Consider the following 20,130-nt stretch of genomic DNA (forward strand, 5'->3'; position numbering starts at 1 on the left):
TATAAGATGATACAATCCTTATAGAAAGCAATTTGCCAATATCTATGAAAAATAAAAATGTGTAAATCTTCTGACCTAATAGTTCCAGTTTAAAATTTTATTTTATAGCAACATGACCTATGTACAAGGTTATTAAATGCAGCGATATCTGCAACTGAAATAGACTGGAAAGAAAATGTTTATCAGTAGGGACTGCTCCAATATATTTTGGTACATCCATACAATTAAATCTTATGTGGTTATTAAAAAAAGACTCTAAAACTCTATGTATTGATATACAGAACATGACAAAAATGTCATGTTAAAGGAAAAAGGCAAGCTGAAGAACAGTGTGTACAGTACATTTATGACTAAGTATCTCCAGAAGGATATTTAAGAGAAACAGAGAATACTTGTGGGAGGGGGAAACGAGTATTTAAAAAGGGATGGAGACTTTTCACTATGTATCATTCTATGTCATGAATTTTGAACCGATAAATGCTACATGTTCTGATGAAAAACCTTTTTTCTTAAAAAGACACACATTTGAAATAAAAACTATAATATACAACAGAAATAAAAATTCTTTCAGGTGAATGCAAGCTAGCAAGTACTATATTTCTTTCACCTGAAGGATAAACTTTTCCACAATTCCATTGAGCCTTTCAGGTTCCATCAGTTTATCTACCAATTCCTGCTCAACGGCCATTAGGGCTAAGCCACTAAGCTTTTCTTGTCCCCTGGTACGACATAAATATGTTTTAAGACGAGAAAGTGTAGAAAATGAGTTTTCAGCACTTGCTGAAGTAACTGGCCAAGACAAAGCAATATATAATAGCTTTGATATGCAAGGAATATTATTGTGAAGACCATGCTGAATAAATAAATGGCCAAGATTGCTGAAGTTGATAAAATCATATTCCAGGACAAAGTTGAGCTTTGCATAGTGCCGATAAAATCTAAGTTCTGGGATGATGTCTGCATCAAATTTATAAAATTCTTGGACATCTTTGGCTGTTGCTTCATTTAAGGGTTCATTCCATTTAAGTAACAGTTCTGAAATTTGCTTCATTTTACAATAATCAAACTCTAAAAAACACAATTTTAAATTTTGCAATACAGTATCCAAGCCTTGGTAATAAATATTAACTTTGTATTGTTCTTCTGTTGAGGTAGGAAAAAACATACTGTCTGAATTGCCAGGATCTATAATTTTCTGAATTTTTCTTCTTTTTTGAAATGAAGGTCTTTCAACTTCAAAACCTTTACAGGTTATTTTTTGACATATTTCCTCTGCTCCATCCCAGATAGTTTTGAAATAAGTATCATTTCTTTCAGATGATAAACACTCCAAAATTGCTTCTATTTTTGAAGACAAAGAAAAAATGTCTATTGTTTCACTTTGAAACTCTTTGGAAAGAATTCCTGTAACACTTAGTATTCGATAAAGAAATTTCAAACAAAAGATAAATTCAAATTTAGAAACCAATGCCAACAAATCACTCAATTCATCAGCTAAACTTGTGTTTGAAGAATGGTTTGATAGAACTTCCAGCATTTCAATGATTTCTGGAAGACCCTCAATCACAGACAGTAATGTATTATCATGGACTGTCCAACATGGTTGTGATATGTGTTTCTTGCATGTTTTGCTTTGACTCAGCTTATAAATGTTTTGAAAATTTACCGACATTTCCCCATGAATAGTGTTGAACAAAGAACTGAGAGTATTTAGAGCACTTCGGAGCTCTTTTACTTCTTTACAAAACCTAATCACTGCTAAATCCAAACAATGTGTGTAACAATGCAGGTATAAAGCTCTTGGCTCTTCCTTCTTAAATTCTGCTGCAATTTTTTTAAATTTTCCCTTCCAATTACTGGTGCTATCATAGGCCTGGCCTCGTATTTTATTCAAATCAACTCCAATTTGCTGCAGGTAAGCTTTGATACTCCTGTGTAAGCTGGTCCCAGTCATCTCTTCAACATCTATGAAACCCAAAAATCTTTCTTTAATTAACACAGCCTTTGATGTCTTCTGTGGGTATCTCACACAAACTGAGAACTGTCCTTTAGTGGCACCATCAGTGGTCTCATCACATATTACTGAAAAAGCTGAGGAGACATTGATCTCATTTACAATATCTTGCAATATTTCAGTCTTTATTATTTCAATAATATCATTTTGAATCTGTGTACTATTATAGAAGTCAACTTGTGAATTCATAAGTCGAAATATTTCTTCTCCTTTATCTTTTGCTCGGATTTCTAACAATTCTAAAAAATTGCCTTTATTCACAGACGAAATAGACTGGTCATTTCCTTTTAAGAATAAACATTGCTTCCCAAGAAATAAAATATTTTCAATTATAAGCTTTAGGTACTTTTTATTTCCTTCAATCTGTTTTGACTGATTAGATAAAGTGTCATTAACAGCTTCATCACAAAATTGGTATTCTCTCCAAAACTGCAATGACTTCAAATGCATTTCACTTTTTTCATGCTTTCTGAATTTTTCCATAGTTTTTTTCCAATGGGAAATTCCTTGCGCTCTAAGTGACTCTCTTCCATAGTTAAATTTTTTCTGGCAGAACAACTGGCATGAATAACAAAATATTACATCCTTTTTAATACTGTTTTCTAATCGTTGAAAATAAGATTTTTTAATACTTCGTGATTTACCTTTAACTTTTTGTATTTTGGATGTAAATTTTGGGTGACGTAGTCTGTCACTTTTTTTCATGGATTTCATATTGTTTGTAGCATTCTGGTTTAACATATGACCTTTTTGTTCTTCTGTATTTAAGGCAACCGTATGCTGACTGACTACAGATGACGGTGGTGAAAGGCTTGGCTGCTGCACACTATTACTTGATTCACTGGGTGAAATCTTGGGAGAAAAAGACAACATTTGTTTGAACAGTTTTCAAACAGTCAATTAAAGAGGGAAACATTAACAATTATTATAACTCAGTATTCTCATTAATAATTTCAAGTCAGACTTGAGATCTAGGAATCTGAATACCAAAACGTGTTTATTGCTCTATGTTTTTGAGCTCCAGGATCAAAACAGGAATGAATATGTTCAAATACACATATAATATGTTTAAAAAAGGAAAGCTTAAAAAAGAAGGCAGTTAGTAGGCTTCCCAGGTAGCTCAGTGGTGAAAAATCTGCTTGCCAGTGTAGGAGACACAGGTTCAATCTCTGGTCCAGGAAGATCCCACATGCCACAGAGCAATTAAGCCTGTGTGCCACAACTACTGAGCCAGAGCTCTAGGGCCTGGGAGCCACAACTACTGAACCTCACGTGCCTAGGGCCCGTGGTCAGCGAGAGAAGTCACCACAGTGAGAAGCCCATACACTGGAACTAGAGAGTAGCCCCACTCACAGCAACTAGAAAAAAGCCCATGCAACAGCAAAGACCCAGAATAGCCAAAAATAAATAATTTTTTTTTAAAAGGCAGTAGCAAAAACAATTAAAAATAAAACTTACATCCTCAATGACATTTGCTGTTACTGAAGAAACTGTACCTGTTAAAGCATAAATTCAAGATCTTACACCATAAGCTATAAAATAGTATCATTAATTATATTTATTTCATATTAGACAACTGAAAGGAAATAGAATAAAGACAGATTCTATAATCAAGTATGGCAAAACAGTGCATATGTCAAATATCTTCACATCAATTTTTACCTTGTAATACATCAGAGTTCACAATGGGCAGGGCATCATGAGTATCTGCCAATGACACTATATTGCTTATAACTGGAGTTGCATCTTTCTTTGGAGAAGGGAGATTCGTTGAAGCATCACGTACCACTGAAACATTTATTGATAAAAATGAAAAGATTTCTTATAAACCAGGCAGAATCAACCAGTCAGAAAGCACTGTTTAATAACAAGTATCTCAATGAATAACATAAGTATCTAATAGCTTTAAGTATTGATGAGTATTGGAGTACTTTTTATTAGGGCTTACGAATAGCCAGGTTCTTTAGGATAACATTAACACCAACATTAAACTGATAATTTACATTTTTCATATCTTTTTACGTTTGCACAGTTTCTTAGTCCTTTCGTATTATTTGCTTAAAGTTTCAAGCAAATCTTTACTGTGAAATTACCCATGAAGAACACAAAAAAGATTCCTATAGGATCTCCTAACAGGTATCATTTCTAACCATTCCAGGATTCATCAACTTCAATATGAAGGAGCTAGGCTGGTGTCTTAGGTATTGCAGAGATTTCTATAATAAGTCCATCTGCATGATGCATAAGCCCCAAGGGAATTATTCATTCTACTGTCTATGAAATTAACACTACTGGTCCTGTATGAGACTCTTTGGTGGAATACATAGTTGGCTCTGGATTATCTATCCCTTTCTATTAGTGAACATCAAAGTATTTTCAACTAGCTCTGCTTCATGTGAAAAATGTAACTTGGAGCCTTGTTTTTATAAAGCAGGGCAAAGTAGAAGATTCTGTATTCTAATACAACAATCTTTACAAGTAAATATTAAATCTTGTGATGAAGTGGCATTCCTTTCATGCAAAAACAATGGAAAATCTTTCTTTGAAACAAGTTTTAGATTTTTTTTTTTCCCCCCTGCTTCCTCCCTACCCTCCCAGGCCTCAACTCCAGCCACTACCTGTTTTAAGTCAGCTTAATTTGGCAATGAATCAAAGTTATAAATTAAGGGAAAGCAGTAATATTGTTCAACAGTTACTAAATCTCTGATAACTGCTAAGCAAATAATACCTGTAGAAGATTCCATCTTAGCTTTACTGTAAGCAGAGAAACAATTAATAGAGCAGAAAAGCTCTGTCTTCCCCAAGTCACTGGTAGTCTCAATCATTTCATCTGTGGGCTTCAATGATTTGCAAAGAACAGGTGGTAGTGATTTGGCTGGTTTCTGTTAAGAGAGTAAAATAACGTTCAGATTCTTGCTCTATGACATATACCCACTACCATGCTTAATTGAAATATTATAATAACAACAAAGTCACATTTTTGCGCTTTCTTAAAAACCAGAAAAAAAGGCCCTTATAGGTTGTAATGACTAAAATGAAAGGAAACTGATTAATCTATTAGATAATTATTTGTATTATGTTAGGTATATTAATAGCAATAACAATACATATGCAAGCAATGAAGTGGTCATAAGATGCTCTTCATTCCAAGAAATCAAACCCAACTTCATAAAGGAACACAAGTCTTATAATTACAGATCCTTCCCCAATGCCAACTTGGGCATCAGCCTTTAAAGGAAAGCCTTCCACTGGTGCTAAGGAGGAGTCAGAAAAAAGTGCCTAATACACATTACAAAATGCTGTGGGAATCACTGTTTTCTAGCCTAACTTCATGGTAAAAATTGCAAGCATATTCTAAGAAAGCTACATACAAGCAGTGAGAGGTACAGAACACAGTGCATTCTGTAAGCAGCTAAGTGTGCAAAGGAAAAGGATAGAAATCGAGAGGTTCACCACCTGCTCTTTCTGGTGAAACGGTTAGTTAACACTAACAGTGATGAAATCAAACAGCTTTTAGGCGTACAAAATGCAAAGACAAATACAGATAATAGGTTTTCTGTGAAAGAATGTTGGTAAAGGAACAATGTAACAAAAAACAGTATAATTTTGAAAATTACTATTTTTGTCCCTTATCAGTATGAATTTTCATATTTTGAGAAATGTAACAACTCACCAATATTTAATATTAACCAAGAGTGATATAATTAACATATTACTCACGTGGGAAAGCCAAGACTTAATCTAATTCCTGACTACAGTTCACTAACAGTATGGGTTTTCTCCATTATCAAAATCATACAATACCTTAAATGTAGCATGGCATTGTGTCAGATGTGCCTTTTAACTCATCTAGCCAAATCAGTCATACCCTATCACACATGCCGAATAACTGAGTACTCAAATATAGGTTCTTAAAATGGGAGGTCTATTTACTGACTGTGAGGGGTAAAGAAAGAAAGAAGGAATGGCATTAACTGTTTTCAGACAGAGTTCTATGCCCTTTGTTCTCCCATTTCTGGTCCCAAGGGAGGATACTCTCATGGTGTGGGAATTCTGCCACAGAAAAGCTGTGGTTCCCAGATGACCTATTTGAATTGTGGCTTGTTGAGACTCCCATCTTCAACTGCTTGTTTTTAAGGAAGAATTTACAGGGATAGAGTTGTATTTCAAAACAGTATCTGAATGTGCAAGACATGTGACAGTCCACCTCATGAAAGGGACTCAGAACACTAACTGTGTCATCTCAATCCAGTAAAGCAGGGTCAGCTTCTCTGTTCTCAGAGCCACACATCCAAGGCTCTCCTATCAGAAATAGAGGATTATTTCTCATTGGTTTACTGCCTACTAGGATTCCTGATTCAGAAAAGCATGCGACATTCTTGATTCATCTTTCAGCCTTGCTTATGAGGTGTAAGAATTAAATATATGGAATTAAAAATAAAAAACATTTCTGTGGTTGAGTCTTACTGACCAACAGGCTATTGTTATTGTTGCCATCTAGTTTATAAATAAGCTTCCTTCTGCTGGCCTTTTCTCAAGGTAAGGTGATCACCCTGAGATTCTTCAGGAAAATCTCCATGCATCTTTTATAATGAACTGTTGTGTAAAAAAGAACTATTCTTTCACCTCTTTCATTATCTTACCAACTAAAAATAATTCCAATGATACTAAAATCTATACCCCCACATTTTCCTAAGGTGAAAACATTCACAAGCCAACTAATGGGAGTCAACTGTCCCATTTCTCACTTGAGTCTTATGCAATCAAATTCAAAATGAAGTGATCTTTATTCATACCTGCTTATGTGTAGTAATACTCTTTGAACTATTAAAGTAATGAGACTGTCCTTCCATTTGAAGTATATGAAACATACTAGAGCTAGTGGAACAGTAAGCTCCACAATTCTCACAACAGTTCATGATGAGGTTGTTAGCGGAGTGAAATTTTGAAAAACAGGCATTACAGCAAAGACTATGTTTCACACTCTGGTATTTTACTTCGTACTGAATCTAGGATTAAAAAAAAAGATCCAGTAAAAACTCTGATATTTAAGCAGAATATTCAGAATCCCTAAAGGTTAAGAAATATTGCAACTTACAGCAGTAGTCGTCTGACACATGCTGCACTTGGCTGAAACACTATTAGCACATATGGTAACAACTGGCTTTCTTTTTTCTTCATATGATGAAAGACAAGACTGACTGCAAAAAGTTTTGCTAGTGGTAGTATCTTCCAGCTGAATACTGATCACATCCTTTAGATTTAAAATGTCTCTAAAAAATAAACAACAAGGGCACCATTAAACTACTCCAATTATTTTCTCTTCATAACCTAAACCACTCCCTTAAATAACTCTTCCCCCTTGTTTCATATACCTGAAGAACCGTAAAATAGTAGAAACATAAGCCTTGAAATGAGAAAATCTGAATTTGGTTTGATCTCTGGTTGGGGAACTAATAAGATCCCACATGCCACAGGGCAAGGCCCCCCCCCCCCCAAAAGTCAGAATAGAATAAAAAAAGGAGTAAGAACTAAATAAATTACAAAAAAACAAAAGCAAATGTGATTTTAAAATACTCCATAATGAAATGACAACATTTGGAAGTCTGCATACCTCAGGGAATCAGTATTTTCCAAATGATGATAATATGCAGCAAAAATCATTTGTGGGTAAAAGAACCATTCTAAGTACAAACAGACCACTAAATTTTCAGGTGACAGTACAAAAAATTCACTGATGTGGTTTCAGATTCCACACTACAACTGACATTTAAGAAATTACCATTCAAGTAGTATCAAAAACACATTTACAACTATCTCAAAAGCTAAACACTCCTCCCTTTTTCAATTATTTATTTGTAAGGTCAGATTTTCTTTAGACTTCAACCAAAACAACATTCTGTAACAAACTGAATGCAGAAGCAGATATGAAAATCCAGCCAGACAGTAAAGCAGTTTGCCATACTAATAAAACAATGCTCACTAATTTTTTTAAAAAGCTGTTTTCATAAAAAAATACTTATGTCAATATGCACTATTTACTGAGTTAATAATAGTTAAAAATTCTTCAGTTTAAATTTCTAACACAATATATGTATAGCTAGATGTGATCTACATAAAATAAAGATGGTCTTCAAAAATTGTTGTATGTAAAGGGATCCAGAAACCAGAAAATCTGAGAACTGCTACTACAGGAAAAAACAAAATCTCTGGCTACCTAGATCCTTCAGAGTATCAATCTTTCAAGATAATAGTTTTCCAAATGAAATACTCCTGAAATCAACACTACTTTAATACCCCAATATGAACAAATTTTTAGGTACAAATCTTCCTTGACTTATGACAGGGTTATGTCCAGATAAACCCATTTTAAACTGAAAATATCATAAGTTGAAAATGTACATCTAACCTATAGAACATCATAGCTTAGTCTAGTCTACTTTAAATGTGTTTAGAACACTTACCTTAACAACCTACAGATGGGTAAAATCATCCGATAAAAAGTCTTATTATAAAGTGATGAATATATCATATAACTTAATGAATATGGTACCAAACGTGAAAGAATGGTTGTAGGGGTACATAATAATTTTTAAGTTTATGAGTTGTTTATCCTTGTGATCATGTGACTGATTGGGAGCTGGGGCTCACTGCCGCTGCCTCCCATTGTGAGAATATCATACTGCATATTATTGTACTAGCCCAGGGAAAGATCAAAATTCAAAATTTGAAGTAAGTTTCTGCTGAATGTGTACTACTTTAGCACCACTGTAAAGTCAAAACGTCATCATGGAGAACCACTGGAAGTTGGGGACTATCTGTACTATAAGCTTTCTGCCTCCTTAAACAGCACCAAAATAATACGTCAGTTTTCATTATCCTAACACCAGTCATTTTACTGGTTTAAGCTGTAGCTCTAAATGCAGTATCTGAGTTGTGACAAAATGTTTTTCTAGGATTCACTGTGTCCCTAACAGTGTTTAGGATTTGGGCATACAAAGATGAATGTAATCTAGTCCCTAATGTCCAGAGGTTCATAGTCTAACTGGAACAATATCAATTCTTTTTTTTTTTGACAGGATACAGCTTTATTGTGAGAAAACGCAGCTGGTACAAGTCTGAAATAGTAACTGAATGTGTAACCCATCTATTTACAACAGCAAGGACTGAGGCTTCCCATACAAATCTGTACTACCTTCTCTCAGCCTCATGTGTATTCATCCCTTTCACCAACAATCATCTCTGGTGATTGAGCTTGCCACTGGCCACAAAGTAGGCACAACTCTTCAGGATGAAGTATTGTGTAGGAGACCCGCCTGTTCCCGTCCCAGTCTGCACCTACAGAGCACTCTGGGGGCCCGCCTGCTCAGTGGAGGTGGCTTCAGTGGGGGCCGTGAGGGGCACCTTGGGCACTGACTCAGGTGGAGGGCCAACAATATCAATTCTTTAAGAATTTTATTTTATGAAAAATGTTTTGGGAGTTATGGACACTATGAAAACCCAGACCATGGAACAATTATCTGGGTGGTAGGTGGGGGAAAGGAGAGGAAGGAATGGTATGGGAACAGATAAAGGGTACAAATATCTGAGGCAGATCTTTCAGGTAGTAAGAAATTAGCCAGAGGGGAAGGAAGGCAGAAGAAACTACACTGGCAGAAGCATGGAAGTCTAAAATGCTTACTGGCTTTTACTGCTACTAGCATACTAGATTGCTGGCTTCCAATATACTAAGGCCTTATTAAAAAAAAAACAAAAACAACAAAAATGGGAATTTCCTGGCAGTCGTGGTTAGGACTCTGTGATTTCACTGCCAAGGGTGACACAGTTCAATCCTTGGTCAGGAAACTTAAGATCCTACAAGACATGTGGTTCAGTTCAGTTCAGTCGCTCAGTCATGTCCAACTCTTGGCGACCCCATGAACTGCAGCACGCCAGGCCTCCCTGCCCATCACCAACTCCGGGAGTTTACCCAAACTTGTGTCCATTGAGTTGGTGATGCCATCCAACCACTTCATCCTGCCCTCCCCTTCTCCTCCTGCTCTCAATCTTTCCCAGCATCAGGGTCTTTTCAAATGAATCAGTTCTTCACATCAGGTGGCCAAAGTACTGGAGTTTCAGCTTCAACAACAGTCCTTCCAATGAACACCCAGGACTGATCTCCTTTAGGTATGGCCAAATAAATAAAGGGTCTTATCTTTCTAACATGATTTAAAATGTCATTTTCAAAGCTATCTTTCAATTGGCTCATGAACCAGAATAAAAACTACACTGACTCTAACACAACATTGTAAATCAACTGATCTTCAAAAAAAAAAAAAACAACCCTATATTGACTCAAAACAGATTTTAAATCACTGTTATTAAAAAAAAACCTCACTGGTAACTGGTAATAAGCTAAAAATTCTGAGAAGTATGTATCAGTACAAGATGCTAATGAACACAGATGAATGCAGAATAAAAAGTTCTGAAAAAAGTACACATTATTCTGAACAATGGATGGCCTCTCCTAGCCTAAGCATCACTACCTTTCCACCAATTAAGTATTTTGTATCAAAACATTTTTATTCCAGAAAAAGTTAAAACTTGATTTTTTGTTCATATTGGATTTCTTTGCCTTAAAGAACAACTTACACACTAAATCTTTCCTGCTTCAGCCTTTTCAATCTGCCTGGGAGCTCTGCTGAAGATGTGTAACGGATAAACTCCAAACACAGGAACATGATACCTTAACTTCTCAGGGCCTCAGTTTTCTCAAAACCAAAAGAAAATGTTTGAACAGGATGATCTCTAAAGTCCCTTCCAGTTTTATGATTCTGCAGAGAAAGAAAGCATGCTGAAGAGAATGCCATACAGCCCACAGCAAAAAAGAAAAAGAACAAAGTACAGTGTTAAAAGGTTTACAAAGCACAAGAGAAAAGGTAAGTAGAATTCTGGGGAGGAAGATGAAGCCAGGGCTAACTCCTGAAGCAGCAGCCAAATGAGGAGCTAAAGCAACCAATGTAAAGAGTTTGTGAGTTTGTTCAGAGAATACTACCGACAGCCAACATTTCCTTGGTTCTTATTACATGCCAGGATTGTTCTGACCACTTAAATGTATTATTGAATGATCATAATTCTTGTGTACATTTAACAAGACAGATGGGAATACTAAGAAGTTCTCAATGTTGCTTGAACTTTGGCATGTATATGAATCACTTGGGGATAAATGGAGTTCTGATTAATAGGCCTGGGGAAACCTGAGATTCTACAGTTCTAACAGGCTCCCAGATGACGTTGATAAAGCCACTCAGGGATCACATGTAGTATCAAAATGTGAACTAAGGAAGCAAGATTCAGATCGTGGCAATTTGATCCCAAAACAAGGTACTATTTGAAAGGCATTTAATCATATTTAGTGGCAAAACTGGTGGCTCATGTATTCTCTTGTTCTGAAACAAAGAACATTTAAAACGTTTAACACTAGCATTTAATGAGAAATAACAAACTAGATTTATAATACCATATGACTCTCAAAGCACTGAACCTTTATATATCTCAGTGTAGAGTTCAAAATTCTGAATGTTATTAAATCACTATTACTTTTCTCCTTACCTAAATTGTCTCACGTAAGTAAAAAAGTTAGCAAAAGAGACCCCAATAATAGTTCACAGAAACCTTAAGACTACATACATACATCTATGTTTACTGAAGGCCATTAAATTTTTCAAAGGAAAATTATGAAACAACTTCACTTGCCACTACAAGAGAAGCATTATAAAACTTTACTCCTTGGAAGGTCAAAAAGTAACTTATTATGATTAAGTTTTTAATAAGTTACTTTCTATACAGTTAAATGATAAAACAGAATGGGCACACAGTTACCCCAATTGTAGAGAATTTCCAATGTAAAGAAGAGGAAAATAAGTTTTGGAAGTCACATTATTTAAAGGTAAAGAGAAAAAAAAAAATAAAGGTAAAGAGAAACACAACTCCTATCGTCTTAATTTCTGCAATTCTCTTAATAAACACACACACAAAAACTACTTCTGAACAATCTATTGCAGGAACCAAAAGCAGAAGCAACTTCTTTACCCTAAACCAAGGTGATTACTTCAGAAAAAAACAAACAAAATTACAATCAACATTCTGATCAAGATCTATGTAGGGAAGTAAAAGAGGGCATAATTTAGAATTATATACTTAGAGCAGTTTGAACAAGTTCTCTTCGGAAGAGCTGGTGAACTGCCAGATGAAATGTATTCAGTGATGCACGGTGTGGAGCAGAAAAGCTCAGTAGAACCTTTCCTCTGATAAGCAGTTTGTCCCTTTTGAAAAACTTTTTTACAACCAGAACAGGAAACCTGAACAGCTGTGGTTGAAATTGAAGGAAGCATCTTATTCATGCCAGATGATGCCAGAGAAAGCTGAATGCCTGTAGTGATCTGAGGAGCTATAAATACAAAACAGGAAGGAAAAAAAAATTAGTATTTATATAAAATTAAGTATGCATTCTTTCATTATCTTTTAGAGGTTACTTCTTCTGGACTTGAAACTCAAAACAATCAATGCACTATTCAAGGGGATACTAAAAAAGGAGAATAAACTGGCCATCATATTTGTCAGAATAAATATGATTAACTTAAGTAATTCTATTACCACTGTCTGAAAATGCAGAGTTTATTTTCAGGTCATTCTCCTGAGTTTTGGGCTGTTGGGCTTGACAGTACTCCTAAAAAAAAAAAAAAGTTGAAAATAATGAAAAGCATCAATCAATCAATAGAAAATGATATATTATGCTCAAGTCTGTTCAGCGAATTGTATTATTGCATTGAACCACGGTATATAAGTAAATACTCCCCTTCTGGTGACTTCTGGCTGGTAACACCCACTAATTATTACACTATTTTCTACTGTACCTAGATACGACTTTATAAGTTTTTGTTAACATAGTCCCTTAGCAGCTACTACAAAAAGAGGGTAGACATACTCAATAATGGTACTTATTTCCCCTTCTTGTTCTGATCACTAACAGCTAATTGTCTTCATAAGGACCTTAAAAACAAAAATTCTTAGACTGGGCTGAATGAGTCTCACAAAGCAGGATTTTTTTTCAGAGCATCAGGCAATCAACCCAAACTTGCTCTATGTCTTTGAATGTTCAAGAACTGAAGAAGTAACAGGTATTTCCTAGATGGACAATATTAATATTGCCCATTGTCATCCAATGGGAGTCATACCCTTTACTTGGTACTAATTTATGTTATTTCTAAACAGAATACTAGAAGTAAATTTAAAATGAAATTGCTTTTCATTGTAAATTTCAACAGGTTCATATACAGACAATCTAAGGAAATTTAGCCCTGCTTACAGCTTGATCTAATTTATCCTTTATATGTTCTTTAGCATTTGATAAGTCTAAAAAAGTTTAAGGATAAAAATGAATCTAATTTGGATAAACAGAGAAAAACTCTAAGTACTTAAAATGTACTAAATAATTCTATTACTTAATAGAGATAGTAGCACAAAAGCATATAACTAGTTATTTGTATTGTTTCAAGTTAAGAAAAATGAAAACAAGTATGTGCTAACCTCAGACAGACCCATAATACCCTAAGCAATCTTTTTTTTTATTAAACCCAATACCCACATCCAAACAGTCCATCTTTCTCTCACATTCTTGCACATGCTTATTATGGCACTTAACCACACATTCTACATTACTTGGTCAACTGCTCTGGGGAAGGAATTAAGATTTTCAACCAATAAACTAGCATCTGCATACTAAAATTTATAATTAAGTGCTACCCTGGAAACAGAAAATACGGTGAAATATCTACCTGAGTATTGTCGGGTTCCACCTTAATTTCCTCTGGCCTCTTAACTTGTGTCACCGCTGCCTTGTCACAGTCACCATTTGTTGGTGATTCTTTCATCTTAGTATCTGATGCAAAGAAATCCTCTAGTTCCAAACTAATGGGTTTTTTCCTTGGGAAACAGTTTCCTAAAATAAATTAGGAACTGATGAAGAGTCTGATTTTTAAAAGTTCCTTCAAATATAGTAAGTTTCTGGAGGCACAAAAGGTTCTTTCACAGTACCTTTCCTTCATTCATTACTCTGCAGTATAGCTTTGCTTTTTCCACTTCCAGTAAATAAACTCTATGCCTTCTTCTGGCATAAAGACTAGTCTTCTCTACTTTTATTCCCTCAGGGGCCCCTTCCCCTGATTACTGGTTCCTTTCATGCTCAGTCATTTCAGTCATGTCCGACTCTTTGTGATCCCATGGACTGCAGCCCGCTAGGCTCCTCTGTCCATAGGATTTCCCAGGCAAGAATACTGGAGTGGGTTACCATTTCCTCCTCCAAGGGATCTTCCCAACCTAGGGATCAAACCTGTGTCTCCTGGTTCCTTGCACAGAAGCATTTAAATACATTAAAAAAAAAAAAAAAAATCCAGTTTCTAAAGCTACTGCCTTCCCTCTGACCAATTCTTCTCGTCTTTGAAATTCTCTCCTTCCTTGACTCTTGTAACTCCAAGACCTATTTCTCCTCCAACCTCTTTGCCAGTCTTTTTCTCATTTACTTCACCTGCTTCTAAATATCTATGTTCCTCTAAGCACAATTCCTCAGGACTCTTTTCACTTGCTCATGGGCACAATCTGGGATTCAAGTATCATCTATATGCTCTTTTCCACCTATATGCCTGAGCTCTAGCCCAGGTAACTACCTACCTATTAAATATCTCCACTTAAATGTTCCAGGCATTCCTCAAATTCAAGAGACTTAAAACTATATTCCTGGGCTTCCCTGGTGGATCAGTGGTTAAGAAATCTGCCTTGTAATGCAAGGGACACCAGTTTGACCCCTGGTCCAGGAAGATTCCACATGCTGAGGAGCAACTAAGTCTGTTTGCCACGACTACTAAGCCCATGAGGGGCAACTAGGAAGCCTGCATGCTGCAGCAGGAGCAGCCCCGGAGGCATGAGAATCCCTGCACGCACAACAGAGAGTAGCGCCCCTTCTTCTACTGGAGAAAGCCTGCATGAAGCAATGAAGACCCACCATAGCCAAAGAACACAAAACACTTAATTCTCGTATTATCCCCATAAGCCTGCCTTATACATGTCGTCTTTCTTGGGAAATGGCTTTATGGTATGTATATACCCAATTTTCCAGGCCAAAAATCTAGGGATAGCCATAAATTCCTCTTCTCCCAAAGTCTCACATCTCATCACCAAATTGGATCAAATGATTGTCTTGAATCTATTTTCTCATTATACTTAATGCCTCCTCCACCTCCCATCAATTCCTTTTTGGTAAATAGTATTAAGAAGAAACAACAAGCCCAAGATGGACTTATTTGTGCTAAGTCCCATCAAGACTAATACCTAACTGAACTGTAGTTTCAGACTCTCCAAATAGTGAAATTTTAAGCCAGTCAGTTAATTTCTTGGTCAGCACTAATGAGGTAATCTGCCCAAAACACTGTCTGAAATAGTCTACTCTTTTAGCTTCCTTATCCTACCTTCTTTCTGCCTATAAAACCTTCCATCTTGTACAGCTCCTTGAATATCCTGCTATTCACTAGATGGCATATTGTCAGATTTCTGAATGAAACTGATTAGATCTTCAAATTTACTGGGTTGAATTTTTTTTTAACAGTAGCTAATATCCAAAATCAAAATATAAAAGACTGCGTGCATTTAGCTTAAAAAAGAACTCCCATTTTATAACTTTTGAGGAACTAACTACAGGAGCCTTTTGATTATGCAAAGCAGATTAGAGTCCCTGGAGAAATAGAATCACATATGGCTTTCTTGACATAAGAGAACCATTTTGGCCTAAACCATTTTGTGATCTAAGCCTGGCTTCAATGCTTGCCCTTCAGCAGGTCTTAGTAATTAATGATCTTGCTCGTGGTGGTGGTAGCTGCTCAGTCATGTCTGACTCTTTGCAACTCCATGGACTGTAGCTTGCCAGGCTCCTCTGTCTCTGGAATTCTCTAGGGAAGAACACTGGAGTGGTACCCATTGCCTCCTTCAGGGTAGCTTCCCGACCTAGGGATCGAACCCAGGTCCCCAGATTCTTTACCGTTTGAGCCACCAGGGAAGTCCAAAATGAATGAGTTGAACTAGATAATCTAACACTAGTGCTAAGTCACTTGTGTATTACTCTGTGACCCTATTGACTGTATCCCGCCAGGCTTCTCTGTCCATGGGATTTCCCAGGAAAGGATACTGGAGTGGGTTGCCATGCCCTTCTCCAGGGGATCTTCCCAACCCAAGGATCAAACCCACATCTCTTATGTCTCCTGCACTGGCAGGCGGGTTCTTTACCACAAGTGCCACATGAGGGAATGCTGAAACAAGGGAGGAGCAGTCAAGAAACAACACTGCTGCCGTAGGGGGCAGGGCCCTGGTTCCTCAAGGGAATACCTTTGAGGTCCACAGGAACTAAGGCTCCCTTCCAGCTGGAGGGTGGGAAGATGATGTTGACCCTCCAGACTTCAATCAACTAAACCTTGGGCTCTGTTGACCTTTGTTCCAATGCTATGCTGAATTCTTCTCTGTTCAAGCCCCTTCGTGAATATGCAAGTACCCTTAAAGAAGAAGGAAATGGCAACCCACTCCAGTAGTCTTGCCTGGAAAATTCCATGGATGGAGGAGGCTGGTAGGCTACAGTCCGTGGGGTCACAAAGAGTCTGTCACGACTGAGTGACTTCACTTTCTTTCTTTCACTTTAGTTTAAAACTTTCCCAGTTTTGCTGTTGGGGAGACAATGCTTTGGGTAAGCTCCCCAGTGTTCTCCTTACTTGCTACATGTATATGTGCTCAGTCTCGTCTGATTCTTTGCTATCCCATGGACTATAGCCTGCCGGGCTTTTCTGTCCATGGGATTTCCCAGGCAAGAATGCTGGAGTGGGTTGCCATTTCCTTCTCAAGGGGATCTTCCCAACCCAGGGACCGAACTTCCATCTCCTGCACTAGCAGGTGGATTCTTTACCACTGAGCCACCAGGGAAGTAAATAATGACAAATATTTCCTTCTCCCAGTATTTGGCATGGTTGTGTCTATTGGCTTGACAACCACCAAGAGGTAAACCCAGTTTTCAGGTAACAATTGTTCAGTCCCAAGGCCTCTATTTTCAAGGACAGACTGGTTCCTTGCATTCTCTTTTCCTTGCATGCTAAGTAGCTTCAGTCATGTCCAACTCTTCGCCACTCTAAAGACTGTAGCCTGCCAGTCTCCCCTGTCCATGGGATTCTCCAGGCAAGAATACTGGAGTGGGTAGCCATGCCCTCTGCCAAAGGATCTTCCTGACCCAGGCATCGAACCTGTGTCTCTCTTTTTGAACCTGCATCTCCTGCATCTCCTGCGTTGGCAGACGGTTCTTGGCCTATTTTCCATTTTTCTTGCAGCTGCCACCTCCAATTCTAAATCCTCTGGAACTCTTTCCCTTCCTAATCTTCACTGCAGAGGACAAGTCTCCTGGATTCTTTTTCTTATACCACCTCCATGAGAAAAGGAAACTCTTTGCTTTACAAATAATGACTACAAGGGCAGGAGATAAGTAAAACAGATAAGGTTAAGTTAAAGCTCTTACTGGGAATAATTCCAGGTCTATGGTTTTATACTGAGTTAGTATGTTGAAAATCCCCAAGTTCTGTCACTGTCTTTTATTTCTGAGGTTGGAACTCAACCACCAACCTCACCCTGATCTTTAACTCAGCTTTTACTGTAATCTCCTATCTCTAGGCAGAAAATTAAATAAGGCCTCACGGTGCAATAAAAACTCATACAGCCTCTGCTCAGTCCATTTGAGCATTATATACAATCAGTAGAGTAAAACTCGCTGGAAATTAACTACTAGATTGTAGATACCCTTCACTTGAAAGTAAATATGCTATATTAACTTTAAAGATCAATTAAAAATAGAATATTGAGGAATTCCTTCAAACATGTCAGTCATCACACAGGCAAAGAATAGAAAGTACCTTGAAAATGTAACTAATCAAAATATATTTGAGACAGAAGAAAATGGTACATAACACTTCTTTAGCTACTAAAAAAACAAAAAGAGCAAAAGACATACATGAACAACAAATTCATTACTTCCTTTCTCAGTAAGATGAACAAAGGAGTAACAAGTCCTAGAGACCTCTTTTTAACATAATCCCATCCATCTTCCCAAACTGGAGCTAAACCACATATTACACTGGAGACTATTAATAGTCACAGAATAAATGTGGAACATCTTCCTGCTAGTTAATTAAACAAATTTTAATTTAAACCAAAGAGGGACAGATTATGAAGCAGAAAACTCACATTATTTTTAAAAGAAAACATGAGGATCAGAAAGAGAGTAAAAAGGACTTCCGTGGTGGTGTAACAGATAAGAATCCGCCTGCCAATGCAGGGGACATGGGTTCAATCCCTGGTCCAGGAAGATTCCACATGCCAAGGAGCAATGGGGCCCATGAGCTGCAACTACTGTGCCTGTGTGCCGCAAAAAGAGAAGAGGCTATGCACCGCAGCAAAAGGGCAGACCCCGCCTACCTCAGCTAGAGAAGCTCTGGGTGCAGCAGCCGAAACCCAGGGCTGCCAAAAGTTAAAAATAAATAAATAAATAAAATTACAAAAAAAAAAAAAAGAGTAAAAAAAAAATCCCATTTGATATGATGTCAACCCCTTCACAAAACTCTAAGAAATAAATTTAATCAAGGAAGTGAAAGACCTATACACTGAAAACTACATAACATTGATAAAAGAAACTAAATATGATTCAAAGAAATGGAAGGATATCTCATGACCTTAGATTTGAAGAATACTGTTAAAATGTCCATACTACCTAAAGCAAACTATAAATTTCATGTAATCCCTATGAAAATACCCATGATACTTTTCACAGAACTAGAACAAATAATCTTAAAATTTATACAGAACCATAAACACAAAAGAACAACATTGGAAACATAATACTTCCAGACTTTGGACTACATTACAAAGCTACAGTGATCAAAACAGCATGGTACTGGCACAAAAACATACACATAGCTCAGTGGAACAGAATAACCCCACACACACATGGTCAATTAATCTATGACAAATGAGGTGAGAAAACACAGTGGAGAAAAGACAGTCTTTTCAGCGAGTGGTGTTAGGAAAGCTGGACGGCTATATGTTAATAAGTGAAATTAGAACACTCCCTCACTCCATGTACAAAAGTAAACTCAAAATGGTTTAAAGACCCAATTATAAGACGCCATAAAACTCCTAGAAGGGAACACAAGCAAAATATTTTGGACATAAATCATAGCAATATTTTCTTAGATCAGTCTCCCAAGGCAAAAAAAAAGCAAAAATAAATAAATGGGACCTAATCAAACTAAAAAACTTTTGAACAACAAAGGGAATAATCAATAAAACAAAAAGAAAACATACAGAATGACAGCAAATATTTGCAGATGGCTTAATTTCCAAAATATACAAACAGCTCATACAATTCAATATCAAAAAACACCAAATAACCCAATTAAAAAATGGGCAGAAGACAGCCATTTCTCTGAAGAAGTCACACAGATGGTCAGTCAAGTCAGGTCAGTCGTTCAGTCGTGTCCGACTCTTTGCGACCCCGTGAATTGCAGCATGCCAGCCCTCCCTGTCCATCACCAACTCCCAGAGTTCACTCAAACTCATTTCCATCAAGTTGGTGATGCCATCCAGCCATCTCATCCTCTGTCATCCCCTTCTCCTCCTGCCCCCAATCTTTCCCAGCATCAGAGTCTTTTCCAATGAGTCAACCCTTCGCATGAGGTGGCCAAAGTACTGGAGTTTCAGCTTTAGCATCATTCCTTCTAAAGGACTCATCTCTTTAGAATGGACTGGTTGGATCTCCTAGCAGGCCAAGGGACTCGCAAGAGTCTTCTCCAACACCACAGTTCAAAAGCATCAATTCTTCGGCGCTCAGCTTTCTTCACAGTCCAACTCTCACATCCATACATGACCACTGGAAAAACCAGAGCCTTGACTAGCCGGACCTTTGTTGGCAAAGTAATGTCTCTGCTTTTGAATATGCTATCTAGGTTGGTCGTAACTTTCCTTCCAAGGAGTAAGCGTCTTTTAATTTCATGGCTGCAGTC

General features: G+C 37.0%; 1 protein-coding gene across 8 annotated transcripts in view; it reads right to left on the reverse strand.

The window, feature by feature from the left end:
• Positions 1-579: 579 nt before the first annotated feature.
• The window catches only part of ZMYM1 (zinc finger, MYM-type 1), a 25,792-nt gene continuing 6,241 nt past the window's right edge, over positions 580-20,130 (reverse strand). The window contains exons 2-11 of one of the 8 annotated variants that reach the window (XM_010841203.1): positions 13,831-13,994; positions 12,650-12,722; positions 12,194-12,443; positions 10,646-10,827; positions 7,113-7,287; positions 6,811-7,023; positions 4,743-4,896; positions 3,677-3,802; positions 3,473-3,510; positions 580-2,866 (exon numbers count right to left, since the gene is read on the reverse strand). In XM_010841203.1, the coding sequence (XP_010839505.1) occupies positions 593-2,866; positions 3,473-3,510; positions 3,677-3,802; positions 4,743-4,896; positions 6,811-7,023; positions 7,113-7,287; positions 10,646-10,734 (3,069 nt within the window). In that variant the 5' untranslated portion in view covers positions 10,735-10,827; positions 12,194-12,443; positions 12,650-12,722; positions 13,831-13,994 and the 3' untranslated portion in view covers positions 580-592. Of the gene's footprint in view, positions 2,867-3,472; positions 3,511-3,676; positions 3,803-4,742; positions 4,897-6,810; positions 7,024-7,112; positions 7,288-10,645; positions 10,828-12,193; positions 12,444-12,649; positions 12,723-13,830; positions 13,995-20,130 lie in introns of those variants that run through there. The other 7 variants (XM_010841204.1, XM_010841198.1, XM_010841205.1 and 4 more) reach the window with 7 other exon arrangements.

Source organism: Bison bison, unplaced genomic scaffold, assembly GCF_000754665.1.
Source record: "Bison bison bison isolate TAMUID 2011002044 unplaced genomic scaffold, Bison_UMD1.0 scf7180017864158, whole genome shotgun sequence".
Taxonomy (NCBI): Eukaryota; Metazoa; Chordata; class Mammalia; order Artiodactyla; family Bovidae; genus Bison; species Bison bison.